At 33.7% G+C, this 19,801-nt stretch overlaps 1 protein-coding gene across 2 annotated transcripts in view; it reads right to left on the minus strand.

Annotated features, from left to right (window-relative positions):
- Nucleotides 1-19,801, minus strand: part of NBEAL1 (neurobeachin like 1) — a 228,732-nt gene that overhangs the window by 93,964 nt on the left and 114,967 nt on the right. For both annotated transcript variants that reach the window (XM_089915931.1, XM_089915930.1), the window contains 11 exons: nucleotides 19,365-19,484; nucleotides 17,620-17,923; nucleotides 14,859-14,944; nucleotides 11,253-11,342; nucleotides 7,925-8,093; nucleotides 7,335-7,468; nucleotides 6,700-6,859; nucleotides 6,491-6,593; nucleotides 5,733-5,889; nucleotides 4,070-4,228; nucleotides 2,453-2,612 (listed from right to left, as the gene is read on the minus strand). In XM_089915931.1, coding sequence (XP_089772057.1) covers nucleotides 2,453-2,612; nucleotides 4,070-4,228; nucleotides 5,733-5,889; nucleotides 6,491-6,593; nucleotides 6,700-6,859; nucleotides 7,335-7,468; nucleotides 7,925-8,093; nucleotides 11,253-11,342; nucleotides 14,859-14,944; nucleotides 17,620-17,923; nucleotides 19,365-19,484 — 1,642 coding nt within the window. The remainder of the gene's footprint in view (nucleotides 1-2,452; nucleotides 2,613-4,069; nucleotides 4,229-5,732; nucleotides 5,890-6,490; nucleotides 6,594-6,699; nucleotides 6,860-7,334; nucleotides 7,469-7,924; nucleotides 8,094-11,252; nucleotides 11,343-14,858; nucleotides 14,945-17,619; nucleotides 17,924-19,364; nucleotides 19,485-19,801) is intronic.

Genomic DNA, 19,801 nt, shown 5'->3' on the forward strand with positions numbered 1-19,801 from the left:
ATTGTTAACTATAGTCACCACGCTTACCTTAGATCCCCACAACTTACTTATAACTGGAAGTTTGTACCCCTTGTACCTTCACCTGTTTCCCCCACTGCCCCAACTCTGGCAACTACCAAACTACCCTGTCTCAATTTTCTTTTTTCACATGTAAGTGAGATCTCACAGTATTTTCCTTCTCTGCCTGACTTGTTTCACTTAGCAGAATGCCCTCTAGGCTCTTATTGCAAATGGCAGGATTTCCTTCTTTTTTATGGCTAATATTCCATTATATATATATATATACCACATCTTTATTATTCATTCATCTATTGATGGACACTTAGGCTGTTTCCATGCCTTGACTATTGTGAATGATGGTACAATAAACATGGGGTTGCAGATCATACCTCTTTATGATTTCATTTCCTTTAGATATATACCTGGAAGAGGGATTGCTGAATCATATGGTAGTTCTATTTTTAATTTTTTAAGAACCTCCACACTGTTCTCCATAGTGGCTGCACCACTTACATTCCCACCAACAGCACACAAGGGTTCCCTTTTCTCCACACCCTCACCACTAGCACGTATTATCTCTTGTCTCTTTGATAACCACCAAACTAACAGGAGGGAGGTGATATCTCATTGTGGTTTTGATTTTCATTTCCCTGATAATTAAGGATGATGAGCACCTTTTCATGTATCTGTTGACCATTTGCATATCTTCTTTGAAAAAATGTCTATTCAGGTCCTTTGCTCATATTTTAATTGGATTTTTTGCTATTGAATGCTATGAATCCCTTATATATTTTGGATATTAACCCCTTATCAGATTTGACTTGCAAATATTTTCTCCCATTTCATAGGCTACCCTTTCATATTGTTGATGGTTTCTTTGGCTATGCAGAAGCTTTTTTTAAAAAAATAAAAAAATTTATTTATTTTTGGCTGCATTGGGTCTTCATTGTTGTGTGCAGGTTATCTCTAGTTGCGGCAAGTGGGCTTCTCATTGTGGTGGCTTCTCTTGTTGTGGAGCATGGGCTCTAGGCGTGTGAGCTTCAGTAGTTGTGGCACACGGGCTCAGTACTTGTGGCTCATGGGCTCTACAGTGCAGGCTCAGTAGTTGTGGCACACGGGCTTAGTAGCGCCACAACATGTGGGATCTTCCCGGACCAGGGTTTGAACCCACGTCCCCTGCACTGGCAGGCGGATTCTTAACCACTGCGCCACCAGGTAAGTCCACAGAAGCTTTTTAGTTTGATTTAGTCCCACTGTTTATTTTAACTTTTGTTGCTTGTGCTTTTGGTGTCACACGCAAAAAATCATTGCCAAGACCAAGGTCAAAGAGTTTTTCCCGTATGTTTTCTTCTAGTATTTTTACAGCTCAGTTCTTACATTTAAGTCTTTAATCCATTTGAGTTAATTTTTGTGGGTGGTGTAAGACAGGAGTCCATTCTCATTCTTTTGCAAGTGCATATCCAGTTTTACCAATCACATTTATTGAAGAGACTATCTTTCTCCATTAAGTATTCTTGGATTCCTTGTCAAATACTGGTTGACTGTACACGCATAGTTTTATTTCTAGGCTCTTGATTCTGTTCCACTTGTTTATGTGTCTATTTTTATGCATACTGCAGCATACTGTTTTGATTACTATAACTTTGTAGTATAGTTTGAAATCCGAAAGTGTGATGCCTCCAGCTTTCTTCTTTCTCAAAGAAAGAACTGTATGTAATAGTCATATAAACGCAGAAATAATTGTTTCATTTTAAATAGGAATTGTAGATATGTTCAAATTTTACAAAAACAATAGGTTTAGAATGTTTAACATCTTCCTGACTAAACCCTAAAAAGCTGTTCTTTTATTTTGATTGCCTGAACATACTGTTGATACTGCTTGGATCTTATACTTGTATTTATCTTTTTATGTACATGTCTTCTCAATGAGATGATAAACCACTCAAGACAAAGAACCTTATCTTATACCTTTCTGAACCCCTAGCATCTGACAAAAATTTTATAGTTTGTAGGAACTACTTACAAAAAGGTTCATAAAAGCAAAATTAGAAACAAAAAGGAATATCTGAAATTAGTTTTCATTTTCCCTTTAAGAATTTAAGCTCTGAAAGGAAAAAGAATATCTTGTACATATTTTCTCTAGTGTCCTTTTCGTTTTACATAGACTGAATTATTTACTAATCACTCAGTCAATAAACATTTACTGAAGGCCTACCAAGTAAGGTACTATGCTATGCTCCGGGGAGACAAAAACAACAAAGGTACATTTGAAACAGTACCCAAGAAAAGCCCTGCTGAATCAAGTAATAGGTAATTTTAAAAGCAACCTGAGGAAAGAGGGGAAAAGAAGAAAGAATTTCAGAAGAAAAAAAAAATTCAGGGCCATCAAATAGAATTACATGACTATGAAGAACATTTCTTAAACGTATCAATATTTTAGCCTTAGTCATACCTGTATTTATAATTTGATTGGTGAGACTTTTAATGAGAGAAGTATTAACAGGTGCTTCATTAAGAAGGAGCCCTAATCCTGAGTAGCCAACTTCTCTAAGTCGAATACGTTGTTTACTCCGTTCATAAACGTTCGTGCATTTCAACATCTGTTCCATAACCTGGTCACAACAGTAATATATTCTCAATATAGAGAACTAAGAACAATTGTCACTTAGGTTAATATCGAATAAATATTAGTGTACAATGTTTCTGGAGTATCATTTTATTCCTCAAGTATTAAAAAAATAGCACTAAATAGAGAAGAACACTCCATTATCTTGCTATCATTAAAAAATAAATTTAAAAATGAACTGGAATGAAATGCAACTGCATTTGAATAATTAATATGTTTAAAACCCTAGTTTATATAAATTTCTTGGTAGATGAAAGGAATACTTTAAAAATTTCTTTTAATGGCTACGGTGTAGATGGAAACAAATCCTGTAGCTTGCAAGAGGAACAAAGGTGTGCTCTGAAAGAAAACAGAGATACTTCTAGATCAATCTAGTAATCTATTTATGTGACAGTTGTCAAAATAATTTTCAACAATGAGGAAATACTTTGTGAAGCAACCCATCCATATGCTAAAATGGAAGAATGAATTAGTAACCCCATACTTCTTGGAGTTAGATCAATCTTTTACAAAGTGAGATACTGAAAGCCTATATGGAAAGGGTAATCTTGGCAAAATAATATCATGAACAACCCCTGCAAGGCCATTTTTGAAGAAATAACATTAAATCTCCATATAGGAACCCTGTGTGGGCAGATGCTTTAAAGAGTAGCCTCAGGGGTCAACCATAACCAATATTCAAGAGAGACTATGTAGGACCACTTTTAATTCACTTTTGTTTCCAAAGTTTAAGAATTCCAAACATAGGCAATCCAAACATGACCCCACAAGTAGACTTTATAATGTCATACTAATGATGTAAGGGGAAACAAATGTCACAGGCAATTTGGCATAACAAACAGGAGAATAAATCATGAAAAAAAAATGTATTTGCAGCAGAAATATGACCACCTTCTTTAATTTTAGTTAACTTAAAAGGTGGAGTGGGCTGCTTCAGCCGAAGTTCAAAGTTTGGGATATTTTAGATAGCTTAATAAAATATGTCCTACATCCTTTAGCAAGTCATTAATTTCTCTGCCTCAGTTTCTTCATCTGTAAAATGAGGATAATAATAATATCCACTTCATAAAGTTGCTGCAAGAGCTACGTAAACTAATATATAAAAAGGGTTTAGTGCCTGATAAACAGTGGATGCTAAATAAGCTTAGTATGATCTGCCACATAGACCCACTGTAAGTCAAAAGGGGGATAAGAGGTTCTACGTTAGTATGGCAGAGTAGATTTTCCACTGAAATTATTGATAAGATTACAATATAATTAGTTTTAAAATACATAAACAACAAAAACATGATAAATATATATCAAAACAAACTGAACAATTTAAAATTAGATGGAAGTAGACATGAAAAAAAGAATTTACATTCATAGAATGGATATGTTCCATGTAAATGCATACACCCACAAATGTCCCCAAATATAAAGACTCTTAAGACATGTTTGTACCTTAAAAATGATTTCTCTTAATCTGTCAGAGTATTTCTGATTTAAGAGCAAGGCATAAAGTATGTCAGCATTTCCTGGTTCAAACAGCAGTAAGAAGAGTTGACCTCTAGTTGGGCTGGTACGTAGGAGACTGAAGAGTATGTCCAAAATTCCAAAAAGCTTTTAAAATTAAGCAACACAAACAACCACACTCATATATGGAAGCATAAATAAAGTCATAAACCACAAATAGTTATTTAAGTCCTCTATACCCTCATGTTCTAGCTTAACTGGATTATTTGATGTCTTCTGAACCGTCCTTGCCTTTCCTCCATTAGGCTTTTGGCTTATTCCATTTCCTTTTGTATATCCTCTCACTACTCACATTCACCCGCTGAACCATTCCTATCCTGCTTGGTCCATATGAAAAGCCATCTCTTCCATGAAGCCGTTCCTAGTCTCCTCAACATGTAACACTCTCCAGTGAAAACCTCATGGGACTTCATGTTTCTTTTATAGATATTATCATACTCTTTTTTGTTTCATAATTATTTATAAACATTTCTTATCTATCCCTGCCTCCATTAGGCTAAAAATAATGATAATTCTTTCATCATTAAATACCTACAATATCTAGTATTACTCTATGTATATGTATAATAAAAGTATTCAATAAATAATTGTTTGACTAAATTGACCAAGAAAATATCATTGGCAATGAATCATAGCAGGTGACAATACAGCTATCATGAAATAAGATGATTATTCATTATTCTAAATATGAGAAGCTTTTGAAGTAGTTCAACCTTATAAGGAAATAGCCTAAGTTAACTCTTCTGTATAATACCAATTATGAAGTCATATAACCACTGGGTACACAATGCATATATCATGATAGAGGGCAAAATATTTGAGTCAACATAAATCAAGGATGCTCAGATTTGGTGTTGAGAGTGGTATACCGAAAGAGCACAGAAAGAGCAGTAAATACACCTGGGTTATTTTTCCAGGTATATCAGCTGTGTAACTTTTTAAGTCACCTAATCTCTCTGAACATATATTTCCAAATGTGCACAGGAGAAGAATAATTCCTGGTCTGTATATTTTGTATCAGTGGTCAAATTCTACCATGCATCACAATCACCTGGAGGGCTTGATTTGGCCATATATTTGCATTTCTAAAAAATTCCCAGGTAAGTGGGTCCATACATTGAGAACCACTGTCTTAAAGGGCAGTTCTGAGGTAAAAATGAATAGTGTACATAGAAGTATTTAAAAATAGAAATACAGTTATAATTTACTCTTTATGCAAAATTTTTATGAACCTATGATGTATTAAAATTCATGTTAGAAATCTCCCTAGTAACTTTGATAACAGTTAAATATACATCATGTGGCCTACGAAAACAGATTTCAGAATTGCCAGAACAAGTATTTCCACATACTGTTTTCTAGCTAATATTTTACTATCAGCTAGAAAATAAATGTTTTATTACACTGCCATTTATTTTATTAAACTTTCAGTTAGGAGATAAAATTTACCTCTTTAACTGCTTAATAATATTATATGTGACACTATAAACATTTTACTCTTAAAATGTTATATTACATGTAAGTTTAAAAGAAGATGATATAGCAACTTAATTATTAAAAAGTAATAACAGATTTATCCAGAGCATAATACCTGTTCTTCTTCATTGATAGCAGATATATAACCCATAATACTTTGTATCTCTTCATGAGTTCCACCTTTGCACAGAAAATATTTAATTAGTCCATACAAAGAAGTCCTTATTGTTCGAATATCATCTAGAGACAGCTCACTATATTTACAATCACTCCTGAAAGAGAAAGTAAATGGGCAAGAATTGAAATTTTAAATTTTTATATTTTTGTACTTTTATATATAAAAGATTTCATAGTTTAAAAGAAGTTGTTTCCGTGTAATTATTAGAATTCACAGCATCTTTGGCTTCTTTTTCTTTTTAAGGAAAGCCTTCTGAAGTTAGGAGTTGCAATGACAAAGACATAAATAGTTAAAACAGCTTATATTTATGCAATACTAAGACAAAAATTGTTAAAACAGCTTATATTTATGCAATACTATGTAGCAGACACAGTTCCATGTGCTTTACACATTATTAAATCATTTAATTTAATCCTCAAAACAACCATAGGAAGTCATACAGTTTTATTATCTCCTTGTCACAAAGCAGAAAACTTTAGCACAGAAAAGTTGAGTAAGTTGCCTATGGCTAGACAATTAATGAAACATAATATTCAAACCCAGTGTATGTGATCCACTGTTCATCATTTTAACCTCCACAACAACCTGGCTCTCTGAAGTTAAAGGTATTAGAACTGCTGAAAAATAAACAATCTAGATGTTCCAATCAAGTAACAGAAACAATATCAAACTGAGAAGGAGTAAGGATATCATACCCATAATAAATCCTAAGTGTATCTAGGAGAAACTGTACACCATACTTCTTTCGGAAAACTCTCCTGCTGTCCTTGATGATGGTGGAAAGATATTGTATGTGACCTAAAATAGAAAGTTCACTCTTCAATTATATACCTAAAATAAAGTCACATAAGTAGTAACACATTTTTAAAATAACTATAAAATTTATCCAACAGCCTGCTCTCACCAATTCGAAAGGGAAAATCGCCACGGTTCCAAATACGGAAGTCAAAAAGTAAATACTGATACATTTGTTGCAGGAGCTGCATATTTTTCTCTAATGATACCTGCTCAATGAGTAACTGAATTGCCATCAAGACATTAACATCCATCAAGGTGCTTGGCACCTGAAATCCAAATAGAAGAGGGTTCTGTAAAGTTCAGTTTAAATAACTGTCATTAAGCTATAATTTGAAATGATTAATTCAGAACATCTACTAAATATAAAACGCTTGGTTAGAAAAATATAAACAATTTAAACATTATTTTTTCTGATGTAACTCTAGAACATATTCCTAAAATAGTGTCTTTAAATGATGAAATATCCCAAATACCAAAGTTAACACACAAGGTCCTTATATCAAAGATTATACACTGTTATGTAAGATATGTAGTTCTTGTATAAGGTGATTCAAGTTTTAAAAAGCGGCTTGTGAAATAAATTATATCCATTAATATAACTTAAGCTATAATAGTATAATTTTCAAAATATATTTAATAAAAAATATATACATATATTTATTTATTGGAAGGAAAAAAACCTCAACACTAACTGGTAATTACAATCATCAGTCACATCTACATAACGTTAGACTAGCTCACCTTTTGAAGTAAGGCACCAAGAATGGCAACTCCATGGGAGTGAATAAGATTGTCCTGGTTAATAGGATGTCTTTGAATAAAGTGTTTCACAATCAAGATAAATGTTGCAATTAAATTTCTCTCTAGTCTTGACTCTGTGGAATTGTGAAGATGTCATTAATTATCATAATTATGCTAATCACTTTTGTATCACATGTTCTATATCATATGCATATTATAACAAACAAGGAATTTGGTTCAGGAATTTGCATCCAAAGGTCACTTGCAGAACATAAATATCAGAGAAATCAGTGACTGCATATTATATACTTATATGAACATGTAAATATTTTCTCTACCATAAATTTAACAATGTTGTCTGATTTCTGCTAACAGTACAAACTAAGGATAGTCAAGAGTATAATCAACATCTTAAGTGTTTTCACTGAAGTATTATGCACTTTCTGAACTCCATTAGTAAAATTAGGGATGGACTACTTCAGCTTCAAATGGTTAAGTTTCTTCATCATGGTAGCAAGACATTTCAATCTATCTTTCAATTAATTCTCAAGTTTCTCAATGACTAGTTCACGTTAATTTCTGCTTAATACCTGATGCCTTTGTGGAGTTCAATACCACCCAATCTCCTTCTACAGGTGTTATCAATTCAGGAACTGTGCTTTCATTCAATCCCTCAGGAATCTGTCCTTCGCCAAAGTGGCTGATTTGTTCCATTAGAGGAAAAAGTACATTTACTCCACCTATGCAGTTTATGCTGTCCTGAAAGAGGAAACTACAATTTTTTAATCTTATAAAACACAGGCAATTTTCTCATTTAATACCTACACAGCATGTATGAGGTTACAATTTGCTAAACCTTTAAGTAAAGTATATGATGGCCTAAGCTAAAGGAACCCTTGTACAGGCATATGCTTTAAAGAGCAGCCTCAAGGGTCACCAAAATCAATACTCAAGAGACAAGGCCAGACCATTTCAATACACCTTTGTTTTCCCAAGTTTACGAATTCCCAACATAGGCAATCTAAACATGACCCCATAAGTAGACTTCACAACGTAACACTAGTGATATAAGAGGTAACAACTGTCACAAGGCAATTAGTCACAACAAACAGGAGAACAAGTCATGAAAAAAAAGAATGTATTTGCAGTACAAATATGACTGACTCCTCTAAGTTTACAAAAAAGGTGGAGTGAGTGGCTTCAACTGAAGTTCAAAGTGACTGACTATTCTGGATAGCTTAACAAAATATATTCAGTATCTTAGACAAGTTACTAATTTCCCTAGCCTCAGTTTCTTCATCTGTAAGATGAGGATAATATTAATTCCCACTTTGTAAAGTTGTTACAAGGATGAGATAAGCTAATACATGAAAAGTGCTTAGTGCCTGACATACAATGGGTGTTATATAAGATTAGCTATTATTAACTGCTAAAATGTTCTGAACTGCCGTGTTTACATACCTTAAGTCCGTAAACCACCTCTTCATAGTCTTTGCCTGTTTTTCATATTGATTTTTAAGGGCTTTTTACAGTAAGTAAACTAGAATTTTGGATGGGAAGTGTTTTTTTTCCCAGTTGTCATGTCATTTAACTTTTTTTGGCTTTGATTTTGCTGCAGTATAAAAAAGCAATAGTCTTGTTCTTGATAATTCTGTTCCTTTTTGATTTCTACATATCTATACTCAAGGCAACAAAGACTGCTTTGATTTTCAAGTATAATGTATAACACAAATAATCAGCTTTCTCTATATAAGTAATCCATAAAACTATCCTCATAAAACCAATCTGATACATGACATCAAAAGTTAACTTACGAATTGGCAAACACGTCATAAATCTTACTATGTAAACAGGTAAGAATAAGTGTCCTTATCTCAACTAAGGATTAATCTCCAAAATACATAAACAGATCATGCAGCTCAATATTAAAAAGACAAACAACCCAATCAAAAAATGGGCAGAAGACCTAAATAGACATTTCTCCAAAGAAGACATACAGATGGCCAAGAGGCACATGAAAAGCTACTCAACATCTCTAATTACTAGAGAAACACAAATCAAAACTGCAATGAGGTATTATCTCACACCAGTTAGAATGGGCATCATCAGAAAACCTACAAGCAACAAATGCCAGAGAGGGTGTGGAGAAAAGGGAACCCTCTTGCACTGTTGGTGGGAATGTAAATTGATACAGACACTATGGAGAACAGTATGGAGGTTCCTTAAAAAACTAAAAATAGAATTACCATATGACCCAGCAATCCCACTACTAGGCATATACCCAGAGAAAACCATAATTCAAAGAGACACATGCACCCCAATGTTCATTGCAGCACTATTTACAATAGCCAGGACATGGAAGCAACCTAAATCCCCATCAACAGACGAATGGATAAAGAAGATGTGGTACATATACACAATGGAATATTACTCAGCCATAACAAGGAACGAAATTGGGTCTTTTGTAGAGATGTGGATGGATCTAGAGACTGTCATACAGAGTGAAGTAAGTCAGAAAAAGAGAAACAAATATCGTATATTAACGAATATATGTGGAATCTAGAAAAATGGTACAGATGAACTGGTTTGCAAGGCAGAAATAAAGACACAGATGTAGAGAACAAACGTATGGAAACCAAGGGGGAGAAAGCGGGTTGGGGGGGGTATGTGGGGGTGGGTGGGATGAATTGGGAGATTGGGATTGACATATATACACTAATATGTATAAAATAGATAACTAATAAGAACATGCTGTATAAAAATAAATGCAATAAAATTCAAATTAAAAAAACTTACAAATTGGCAAACAAGTCATAAATCTTACTATGTTAACAGGTAAGAATAGATGTTCTTATCTCAAAGTCAAAGAGAAAAAAGCTTTATACCACATGAATAACATGAGATTAATACAAACTTATGGATTCATTTTTACATAAAATAATTATCCTAATGATTTCTGTTCATTGAAACAATAAGCATATTTGATTGGTATTAAATGACTAGAAGACAAAAGTTTTGTTGTTGTTGTTTTGCTGATTTATCAGCAAGTTCCAGTATAACTATCTTTTATATTTATTTTTATTTTACTTAGGCTGTAATTTCTATTTAATATATCTTTTAAGGAAATCCTGTATTTTAGAAATAGGATATCTCTGACTTTCACATTAGCCCACATAATCTTTACTAGTTTAATCACTCAGTCAACAATGTTATTATGTATACCTGTGCCAGGCACTGGGGGAAAAAGCAGTGTTCCCTCCTTTGAAGTTCTTAAGGACTACTGGAGAATCAAGCAAGCAAACAGTTAACTATTCACCATGATAAGTGAAATAATAGAAACTGCTATAGGTACTCATGACAAGAATAGTTAACTCCATCTTGGGAAATAAGTAGAGGCCTTTAAATAGAAGCAAAGACACTACATCCAGCTAAGACATAAATATGAGGCACATGAAAAAGGCAGACAAGATATAATGGCTAGACGGGGTTATGAAGAAGAGGAAAAATTACTCATCTTTAACCTCAGAAAGGAAAGATCTAAGTTTGTTTAAAGCTGATGGACAGGAGACGAATGTGATATAGGAGAAAAGGGATAATCAAAGAAGTCTCTGAGGGGTTGAAATCTGTTACATAGTTTTAGGGATTAAATACCTTAAAAGTGGAGCTATTAACGAGGGCAGCATATTTTTCTTATGAAAACTGCTAAGCTTATGGCATAGTTTAAAAAGGTAATTACGTTACAAACAAATCAAATAGTCATTCAACTACTTATTTATTTATCCTTCAAACTGTGTACCTGCAAACATTTTAAACAGGACTTATTCAGATCAATCTGGTGGTGCTCAAAAGACAAAAGTTTTTAAAGGATCAGCACACTTAAATAAATAATACGCTGCCCATCGTTCATCATTAACTTACCTTAATGTCCCAGTTTACTACTTTGTTTCCTGTTAACCTTCCATGCAAACAATTAGTAGATAAATCAAGACAGATTGAATTTTTGCAGGCCTAAAAATAAAAGAAAAATATGGCAAACAGCTAAGAACAATGAAGACAAAACATAACTTTAACTACATATGGAACATTTCACCATAATTTTAAAAGGTATATAGTATAGTCAAGGATAAGATGCTTACAATATTAAGTTTAGTATTACTATTCTCTGATTGTTTTTTAAAAGAATCAGGGACTAGATTCTAATGCACTCACTCATCAAATGCAGGTCACTGCTGCTTGTCATCTGACAGATAAGGATTAGCTAGAACTTACCATTTACCAATCACATAGTTTAAAATTCCTTCTATTCTAAACCAGTATATGCAAACAGATTTTTGACTTTTTAAAAAATTCAATGTTTTATTCCCATTAGTACAGAAAATTATGTCACAATACAAAAATCAAATCACAGGCATAAGACATTATTTTCCCTTATATTACTGACTGACAATTTTAGTTATATTCAAATTAAGAGCTTTGTCTGCAACTCTAGAAACTGTTAAAGTTATTTGTTAACTTCCATAAAGGTTTATAAACCAGGGAACCTCACATGTAACCTGTGAACTGGCAGATAATGAAACATTCTTGAATCTAATCCCCAGTCCAAAAGAAAATAAAGAAACCTACAAATTTTAGCACAGATGATGTGGTTGTTGCTTTTCTCTTAAGGCAACTGAGAAAAATTGATTTAATAAAGTAAATGTAAATTGAGTTTACATTTAACTCAATGTAAACTGTATTAGTCTCTGAGACAGAAAAGTCTTTCTCCTATTACTACCTTAGTTTGGTACTATGTATCTATGACCTGTCCGAACACAGTAATCTCCCTATGGTATGACTGCCTCCAGTCTCTCTCTCCAATCCAACTTTGACACTGTAGCTCAAGACCTTTTTCTAAAATGCAAACCTGATCATATCACTCTTCTTAAAATCCTATCCATTGCCTACTATTTAGCCTGGCATAAGAGGTTTGCTATGATCTGGCCTCCACCTGGCCCTCTAACTTCATTTCTGGCCAACTGCTCCCACTCAGTGACCTATACCCAAATACATACAGAATCCAGCTTTACGTTCTATGCCTTTGTAGGTGTTGCTCACTGAACATCCCTCCCTTTACTCCGCCTTTTAAAACACAAATCAAACCATCTTTTCTATGATATTCTATCCTCCTGGAAGAACCAACCACTCTTCCTTTGTACCCACACTGTATTCTGTATATAATTCCAACACAAAAATATCGTAGAGTGGTTAAGCATTAAACAGGTTAGGTATTAACTAGAATTATGAGGCTAGGCAAGTTACTTATCTTTCCTCAGCCTCAGACAACTAGAGCTTAGAAAAGATACAAAGAGTACAATATAACCCTCAGAGCTTTTGTAAAGATTAAGTGAAACAGTACATGTGAAACATTTAGCATAGTGCTTAATACATTGTAAACACCGAATAAATGGTAGCTAAAAAATGCTTATAAAATTATATTGCACTTATTTTTTACACATTTATTTCACTTTAGATTGTAAGTTTCTTAAAGCCAGAGGTTTTAACTTACTCATCTTTGTATCCTAAAAGTTCAGACAACTCTTGGCACAAAGAGAACACTCAAAAACTTTTAAATTGATGGTTAAACACCTCCTACAAATAAGTACAAAGATGAAAAACTGTTGACTGCTAAAATTCCCTGGAGTAGCTTTTCCCAAACTACCACTAGTTAATAAGTGAAATGAAAATCAAAATGTGTTCTATGTTCAAATAACTGGTGAAAAAGTAGGATAAAACAAATGTGAACTAGTTTCTTTATAAGAAGAATTTTTCAAGTGTATAATCCATCTCCAAGAAGGATATACAGAATGCAACATTCCCTCAACGTTATTTAACCACAGAATTCTTGTATCATGATATGTTACCATTTTCAAGAAATGTTCCTCCCATAAACTGTTTTATTGTATATATTTGTCATATCGGGTTTTGTGACCAAAAGCAGCTATTTTAAATATTACAGAATTTTTACTTCCAAAAGTAAAAATTCAACCTTAATATTATTAAAATCAAAGTTACTTTGAAAAAAGGATATGCCAAAAAGACTCAGTTAGTCATCACATGTCTAGACATGTCACCAATTAGTGAGATTAAGTCCAATTATTTCCTATCCAGCTATACGGAATAGTTGTAATGAAAATAAGTATAAGAGATAGTCCCTGGGGGATAAAAAAAAGAGATAGTCCCTGCCAGGAAATAAGTTAAAATCTAGTTTGGTAAACAAACATGTATATCTTTGGGAAAAAGTATTATAAAAACCAAACAAATAAAAAATAAGAGACTCAAGAGATATTATAACCAATGCAATGTTCAACTGGATCCAAGATTAAATTTTTAAAAGGTTAAACAAATAGTTTGGGGAAAACTGGGAAAATTTGAACATGGGTTGTAAAGGACATGAATTATTGATCATTTTCTCAGGGAGGTTAATGATTATGTTGTAAAGTTTAGGAGTAAAGTGTCTTGATTGCTATGTTGATCTGCTTTCACAAATGATCTGAGATAGACAGATGAAGACCAAGTGCAGCAAAATGTTAGTAACTGGTGAATTTAGGTAAAGAGTATACAGGATTTCACTTTACCATTCTTTCAACTTCTCTCTAGGTTTGAAATTAATCAAAATTAAAAGTTAAGGGGAAATACCACCTGACAAGTAAATTTTATTAAGTTACACATAAACAAGTGTTCAAAGTAATAAATTATGACCATGTACTAGCTGGTTCAACTAGGGGGGGAAAGGTCTATGATGTATAATATCACACAACAGAAGCAACTTCTGGGTTAAACTAACATTAAATATAATGAAGGCAATTAATATTGTTTATGCCACTTCTCCCTTTTCTTCCTCCCAGTTCTACCTTTGATCTTTCCCTCAGCCCTTGCTAACCTCAATTACTTTCACTAGATAAATGACTTTTCTTGAAGGAAAAAGGACTGGGCATGGTATGCGTATATGTAGCTTTTCTTCTCCTTCTGATGTAAACATTTCTTTTGTTTTCTTGTTAACCACATTTTAAAAATAAACAGGGAATTCCCTGGCAGTCCAGTGGTTAGAACTCTGCGCTCTCACTGCCGAGGGCCCAGGTTCATTCCCTGGTCAGGGAACTAAGATTCCACAAGCCGCGCAGCCAAAAAATTTAAAAAATAAACAAAGAAAAAGTTGAGCACAATTCTGTTTCAACTCTCCTTCCAAAAAAGAAGAATACGTTTAAACAATTTCATTTACTGAAGTTGATTCATTAGTACAAATTCCCACTACAACCATTTCCATTCATACGACTGGGATGACATAATGATAACACTTGAACCATAGCTGAGAACTGCAGCTTAATTTTTACTGCTTCTCATCTTCTTTTGAAAATTAATAATTTTTAACAGTAATTCAAGCCCCTTCTTCTCAATTACCCACTGAAATGACAAAAGGAATAAAAATGGAATTTTAGTTCACAGCATAGTTACAGCTAGATGGACAGTCCATGCATTTACTCTGACCTTTGCAGTGTAGTGAAGAAGGATGTTACCAGGCAGGTCAGCCATGTCAGACTCTTGAAATTTCCAAGGGCTTAAACAGTTTGGACCTGAAAATTATTTATACACACATACACACACAAATCATTGAATATATATGGCCTCCTCAGGTCTGTGTAATCAGAAAAAAAATTTTAATTAAGCTGTTTCAAGCTTCTTATATAACACAGTTAAAACACATTAGCCAAAATGTACTTTATTTTTATATCACATCCAATTCGTCTAACACCTAGTAAAGTTCGGAGAGGGGGTAGATCAATCTCTACTACAGAAAGGAAATTTTATATAGCATTAAAAACTAATATAAAACATAACAAAGTTTATACATTTATCAAATGTAAAACAATTCAAATTTGTAAGATAAAACAGCAAAACAACCAATCAATAATGTGAATAGATATCACAGAAATGGAACAGCAAATGAGTAGGAAAAAACTCTTGACCTTACTAAAAAAAAAAACAAAAACAAAACTACAAATTAAAGCAAGGTTCCATTTGACATCAAAAAATGGAGGAAACAGTATTTACCATTCCATCTTAATGAGGCTGTAGTGAGTTGGATATACTTATGTGTTACTGGTAGGCACTGTCAATTGTTATATCCGTTATGAAAACTGAGTAGGTAACATGTATTGAGAGCTATAAAAATATTCACACCCTTTGAATATTTATCCTGGGAACTTATCATAAGCAAATCCATCAAAATACAAAAAAAAAAAAAATTGGTACAATAGTTCATCATATTTAATCTTTGAAGTTTATAACTATTAAAAATTATAAACAACCTAAGTAAATCATGCATTATGAATCTAATGAAATATTATGTAGCCATTAAAAATAATCATTATAATACATAACAAATAATTATTATTTATAAGAGTAGAATTTTAAGTAGGAAAATTGTAAGAGCAAAATCCAAACTATATAGCTATAATGACTACACTAAATGACTTATTATTAACTTGGAATTTATTTAGATTAAAGGTCAACTTCAAATACTTTGGTGAGTTTTAAAGTAATGACAAGGTTCTAATACAAACTTTTTAAGTGTGGACAGAGACATCCATCTCAAAACTCCATGTAATCTAAAAAAAGACATTCTGACAAATAATAAGCTAAGCTGCAGAGTTAATATACATAACTACTTATAGGCTTAACTCCTGAATTTTGCAAATAGTTATGATCCAATAACAACCAGTGTGTATCTTTAAAATCAGAGCCAAGGGCTTTCCTGGTGGCGCAGTGGTTGAGAGTCCACCTGCCGATGCAGAGGACATGGGTTCGCGCCCCGGTCCGATCCCACATGCCGCGGAGCGGCTGGGCCCGTGAGCCATGGCCGCTGAGCCCGCGCGTCTGGAGCCTGTGCTCCGCAACGGGAGAGGCCACAACAGTGAGAGGCCCGCGTACCGCAAAAAAAAACAACCAAAAAATAAAAATTAAATCAGAGCCAAATGAAAAAGTAAAAGCCAAAACAAAAACTTGTAATTTTATCCAAGAGCTCCTAATTCTAATGCCTTCATGAATTCTTCAGATATATTACTATATAAATTATAAAAATGACAAGTTCTGAATAAGACTCATATGACTCCAGAATCAGTTGTGTGACTTCTTATGAAGACAAACTTACACTTTGTTTCATCAATGTATTAAAATCTGTCAAAAGCACCGGCAGTATTATAGATTGAATTGTGTACCCGCCCACTCAAAATTCCTATGTTGAAGCTCTAACCCCCAGTGTGACTGTATTTGGAGATAGGGCCTGTAAGGGGTAATTAAGGCTAAATGATGTCATAAAAGTCGGGCCCTAATTCAATAGGGTCCCTTATAAGAAGAGGAAAAGACAACAGAGATCTCTCTCTGCACATACACACAGAGAACATATTCCATGTGAGGACAGAGCAAGAAGGCAGCCATCTACAAGCCAGGAATAGAGGATTCACTAGAGACCAAGCCTGATGGAAGCTTGATCTTGAATTCTAGCTTCCAGAATTCTGAGAAAATAGTGTTTAAGCTATCTGGTCTGTGGTATTTCATTATAGCAGTCCTAATAGACTAACACAGGCAGTATTATGGATGATATTTGAAATATTTCTCAAAGTTTTGTTTTTTTATGCATATCAAAAAATGTATAGTATACTATAATTAATTATAATGTACTTGAAAGTTGTGAAGAGAGTAAATCTTAAATGTTATCAACACACATGTTAAAAAATGGTAATTATGTGAGGGTATGGAGGTGTTAACCAACTTTATTACAGTAATCATTTTGCAGGGTATACGTGTATCAAATCAACACACTGCATACCTTAAACTTATGTATGTTATAATGTCAATATCTCAATAAAGCTAAGGGGAGTAAAAGTACGATGTGTGGTGGGCTTTTTCTTCCCTTTCAGTTCCAGTTAAAACAAATATAGCTGACCCTTGAACAACATGAGGTGAACTGTGTAGGTCCACTCATATGTGGATTGTTTTCAATAGTAAATAGACAGTACCACAATCCGCAGATGCAGAACCATGCATTCAAAGGAACTGCATATATATGGAGGGCCGACATAAGTTATATGTGGATTTTTGACTTCATGAAGGGTTGGCACCCCTAACCCTAGAGTTGTTCAGTGGCCAACTGTACATTCTTTAGTTCAAATATATTCTTCAGAATATATTTAGGCAACAGAAAAAACTATTTCAGTTTAATTAGGCAGTATGATGGGTACATGCTCACCTGCTAAATATAATGCCTTCACCTGAAGAGGCTGCAGTGCTTCATAGAAGATGATAACAGACCCCAGCTGACCCTCCAGAGATGTGGGACACCCCCATTCACTGTCTTGTGTTCCAGCTGATATCAATTTGGTAATCAACTTTGATTTTTCCATTGTTCCTCCCCAGGAAGCTGATGACAAAATTCCACCAAATGATGTTCGATGAGGGGTAATGGGAGAAGAAAAAGGTGGATCTGGGATTTGGGATGGTGGAGGAGTGGTGGTTCTTTGCCCAGCTGAACCAATGCAGCAAGAAATAAAAGGCTAAAAGTAAGAAACAAACAAATATAATAAATTACACATTTTAATTAAATCTCTATCCTCATATTTAAAATAAAACAGTACATAAAATTAAGCAATACACTGAAAAACAAAGTTTTGTTTTTAGTGGATCATGCTGTGTGCATGTGTGTGTATACATAAGATATCATTACAGATGTTACATTTGGCCTATGGGATTTGGATGCATTACTTTTATAACTCACTTTACATCCTTCTGTAAAGTTTGAATTTTTAATGAGTAATTAAATTTTAATTTTAATAAGTATTTAGTAAATACTCATTTACTAAATTTAATTTACTCATTTAATTTTAATGAGTATTTAGTAAAAGCTTTTTTACTTCACTATATTCTAAAGTAGAGAAAACCACCTTTCTCCCTTAAAATTTATAAGCAGAGAATTACACATCAGTATAATACTGCTAATTACAGATTATCCTGAAGTGATCATAGACATGAACAGCAACAAGAAATTACTGGAATCCTAGAAGGACTTGGAAAATAATCGAATCCATTCCATTATCTTCAGAAAAGGCCCTTTCAAAAACGTCCAAAAATTCTCAAAGAACTTTCACACTAATGTTGCTTAAGAATCACCTCAGTAAATAAATTCTATCTTATCCCTAACTACAATGTAAATATTTAAGGCTTCTTCATTATTGTTTTCAAATCAATGAAAAATTCGATGATGGAAAAGAGTGCATCTAAATATCTGGTATACCTGGAGAGCTTTATTAAATGATCCTTTGTCCTGCTCTATTCAATTTCTTTGGCTTTCCTGTTACGGGTCTATTCTTCTAAGAGTTTAATTACATTTGTTTCTTCCTTGAATTGTTTTTTTTTATTATATGTTGTCTGACTTCATCTAATGACGACAGGCTAACAGAATTAAATATTAACTTACTATATCTTAGTATGCAGAAAACACTAAGACTTACAGGCACATATTTAGAATAAACAGAAGCTTATACATTAAACTGAAAAAATTTTCAAGAGTTTGCAATCAACTGGTCCCATAAAGAGTAGGTTAGGGACTTCCCTGGTGGTCCAGTGGTAAAGAATCTACCCTACAATGCAGGGGATGCAGGTTCGATCCCTGCTCAGGGAACTGAGATCCCACAAGCCATGGGGCAACTAAGCCCACGCGCCTCAATGAGAGAGCCTGCGTGTCGCAAGCTATAGAGCCCACACGCCCTGGAGCCCACGTGCCCTGTCGCCCACGCGCGTCACAACTAGAGAGAGAAAACCCACACACCACAACTAGAGAGAACCCGTGTGCCTAAGGAAAGACCCTGTATGCCTCAACAAAGATCCCATGTGCTGCAACTAAGACCCGACACGACCACCCCGCAAAAAAAGGAAAATAAATAAATAATAAAATAAATATTTATTAAAAAAAAAAAAGAGTAGGTTAGATGTGCTTACTTCATTCGTGGCAGGAAATCTCAGAGGGGCAGAGACCTTCTGCTGTCCATTGTCATAGATATATACAAGGCTCTGACCAAAGGGCCTTTTTCCAGGCATGTGAACAATGGTTATGTTGTGCTGGTAAAGTAAAACATATATTTAAAAAGTAAAAATTACATTAAGTCTTTGCAATAACAAATGTTTTCAGAGTATTACTATATAACTAGTTTGTGTGAAAGGTAGAACAGTAAGTTTAAGCATAATTAAACGCTGATTAAAATGATGCTGTTAAAGTAACAATTTTGCCTGTAGTACTATAAAAGAGCTTCTGACTATTCTAGAAAATCTACACACAATTGTAACATAGTACCTTTTCTGCATTTTCCAAGTCTATGAGTGTTCTTTAGAATTAATGTTTCTAATGAGAAGCATTTTATTTTTTAAGAAAAGCAACA

This window comes from Delphinapterus leucas, chromosome 8 (assembly GCF_059928025.1).
Source record: "Delphinapterus leucas isolate spDelLeu-1000000601 "Yukka" chromosome 8, BTC_Dleu_Yukka2, whole genome shotgun sequence".
NCBI lineage: Eukaryota > Metazoa > Chordata > Mammalia > Artiodactyla > Monodontidae > Delphinapterus > Delphinapterus leucas.